Source organism: Nicotiana attenuata, unplaced genomic scaffold (genome assembly GCF_001879085.1).
Source record: "Nicotiana attenuata strain UT unplaced genomic scaffold, NIATTr2, whole genome shotgun sequence".
Taxonomy (NCBI): domain Eukaryota; kingdom Viridiplantae; phylum Streptophyta; class Magnoliopsida; order Solanales; family Solanaceae; genus Nicotiana; species Nicotiana attenuata.
The window spans coordinates 213,005-215,492 of record NW_017671795.1 but is presented as its reverse complement, the minus strand read 5'-3'; the positions used below and the strand labels follow the sequence as shown (position 1 = coordinate 215,492).

The 2,488-nt window shown below is 40.2% G+C and overlaps 1 protein-coding gene across 1 annotated transcript; it reads right to left on the bottom strand.

Annotated features, from left to right (window-relative positions):
* Window positions 1-332: 332 nt before the first annotated feature.
* Window positions 333-1,808, bottom strand: LOC109210263 (protein SLOW GREEN 1, chloroplastic). The gene has a single exon (XM_019373659.1). The coding sequence runs from the start codon at window positions 1,561-1,563 to the stop codon at window positions 610-612; it is 954 nt and encodes a 317-aa protein (XP_019229204.1). The 5' UTR covers window positions 1,564-1,808; the 3' UTR covers window positions 333-609.
* Window positions 1,809-2,488: the final 680 nt, after the last annotated feature.

The window sequence follows — 2,488 nt, the reverse complement described above, 5'->3', positions numbered from 1 at the left end:
GATTTCTAGACCACCTTGCGCACACATCTACTATTCTATCTAATACCTGCATCCTCACACTAACACAGGTACCAGCAACTCTGTCCAGATGGGAAAAAATTGCATAATTCTTTTTACCTCTGTGATTCCAACTCCTGTTTCTCGTGGTGTTTATTGGGTCACACCCTTGGTCTAAAAGTTTGAATGATATACATTAGCGTAATCAATTAGACCAACATTCATCTATGGAGCATAACTTTTCCTACTGAACTTGCTTGCCCATACGGATAAACAGAGACCTCGGCCTAGGATACACAAATAAACTTCAGCTAGCTAATCAAAACAGCAGGACATGCAAAGGCAAGTAATCCAAATTGACTGTAACTTTAAGTCAAGAGTCTAAGCAGAAATCACCTGCTGATGTTCATATATGAATCCGTCTAGAATATAACTAGACTTTAGCAATTATTCTTTTATTTCATTGCCTAATTAATCTTCTTCATCTTATCTTCATATAATTCAAAATAAAGTAATGTATACCAAAGTTAATAGCTTCCACCTTCCTCGAAAAAGTCATTTGCTGCTTAAAACTCTGTATCGGAACCACCATAAACTCCATTTCAATCAAATTCAACTCTCTTTCTCGTCAGTACCAAAGAGCTTCATTCTCGACAAAGGCGTCTGCAGATAACCTTCCACTTCAAATTTCCTAGGAGATAGCTCGCGATATTTTGCGAATTGCTCTCTAGCCTCTTTATTCCTATCAAGTAAACTGTAAATCATCCCTTTACAAAAGTAAGGCCTGAAATCTTTAGGATCCTCTTTTTCAAGCTCATCATAACTCCTCAATGCATCCTCAACATTCTTCTGCAAAAACTGTACTTGTGCCATTATAAACCTAACATCCCTACCTTCCTTAACTTTGTTCTCTTCCTCAGCTATCTTTAATGCTTCCTCTAACCTCTGAATCACTTTCACCCCTTCTCCACTCCTGTCCATCAACAATGCATTCTCAAACAATGCCTCGAACGAGAGTGGATTCTTCGATAAGATCTCTTCAAAAACTTCCCTTGCTTCTTGTACCTTCCCCATTTCGTTTAACAACCTTGCCGTCAGGAACTTCCATTCGGTATTCTCCGGCTGGGCAGAGGATAATTTCTTCAGTATTTTCAGGCTCTCCTCGTCCTCCCCTGCCTCCAGTTTTTCCTGGAGGAGATTTTTCAATGTATCAATGGCTTCAGGACTGGATTCTAAAAACTGGGTCAGTGGAGAATCTTCTTGTTGTTGTTGCTCCTCCTGTTGTTGCTCTTCTAGTACAGCTGTTGGGGTTTCAGCTCTTGCCAATGGCGTTTCTACAGGGAATTTCCCCAAGGCCACTGCGGCAAAAACAGCGGCGACGCTGGCGGTTTTGAGGGTAGAGATTAATGGGTTTGAATTAGCATTGGTGGATGCCTTTAGGATAAATCCTTTGTTGTGGGTCTTAGCAGCAGTTGTTGGGATAGAGAAAATGGAGGGACGGGATGGTAAATTGGGGTTAGCGGTGGAGGGGAAGAAGGATGAGCCAAGAGACAAGGTGGAGTTCATGGTGATGGTGGTGGTTCCGGCGGGGATGAGAAGGTCTCCGGCGGAGTTTTGGGGGTTGGGAGTAGGTTTTAGTGCTGCTGTAGGGTTTAGAGTTTCAAAATTACGAAAAGGATAAAAGAGGTAAGTCGAGTAGGTGAGAGTTCTTGTATTATTCTCGTGAAGGAAATTGACGGGATCAATGTGGAGTCTGATTTTGTCCTCTTTTGCAATTTGAGAAAAAGAGAGCGACTTTGTAGCAATAAGGAATAAAGAGATGAAATGAATTATAGGTGTGTCGCTGTCCCCGGACCAACCTATCCGTCCATAGCGCTGTCAAAATGGACCGGTCCACTCCAGCCTTAACGGATTGGAGAATTTAATAGCCCAGCCCATCGCAACCCTTCATATTCATGGGCATTTGCATTTATACCCGTTTTTTGGGTCACGTTTTAACTTGTATCCGCTTTGCAAAAAAATTGTAAGCGTATCCGCTTTTTCGCGTAACTTCAGCATACGGGGCTGAAGTAGCAAAGGCACTCATACAAAACTTCAGCATTCTAGTAGACGGGCCTGAAGTAGCAAAAATTGTTGAACCAAGTGTGCTGAAATTTTTGTTTGTAATTGTTGAACTTAAACATAGTAGCTGAAGTTTTGTTCTCTATTTGCTGAAGTTTTTGTTTGTAATTGCTGAATTTAAGCATAGTAGCTGAAGTTTTTGTTTGTAATTGCACTAAATAAGCTGAAGTTTTTTTGTCCTGGATTCATTAGTTTTGTCACTAAGCTTTTTCAAAAACTTCAGCAGAAGATGCTGAAGTTATTTAATTCATTTATAAAAACTTCAGCACTTAATAAGCTGAAGTTTTTTTGTCCTGGATTCATTTGTTTTGTCATTAAGCTTTTTCAAAAACTTCAGCAGAAGATGCTGAAGTTATTTAGTTCATTTATA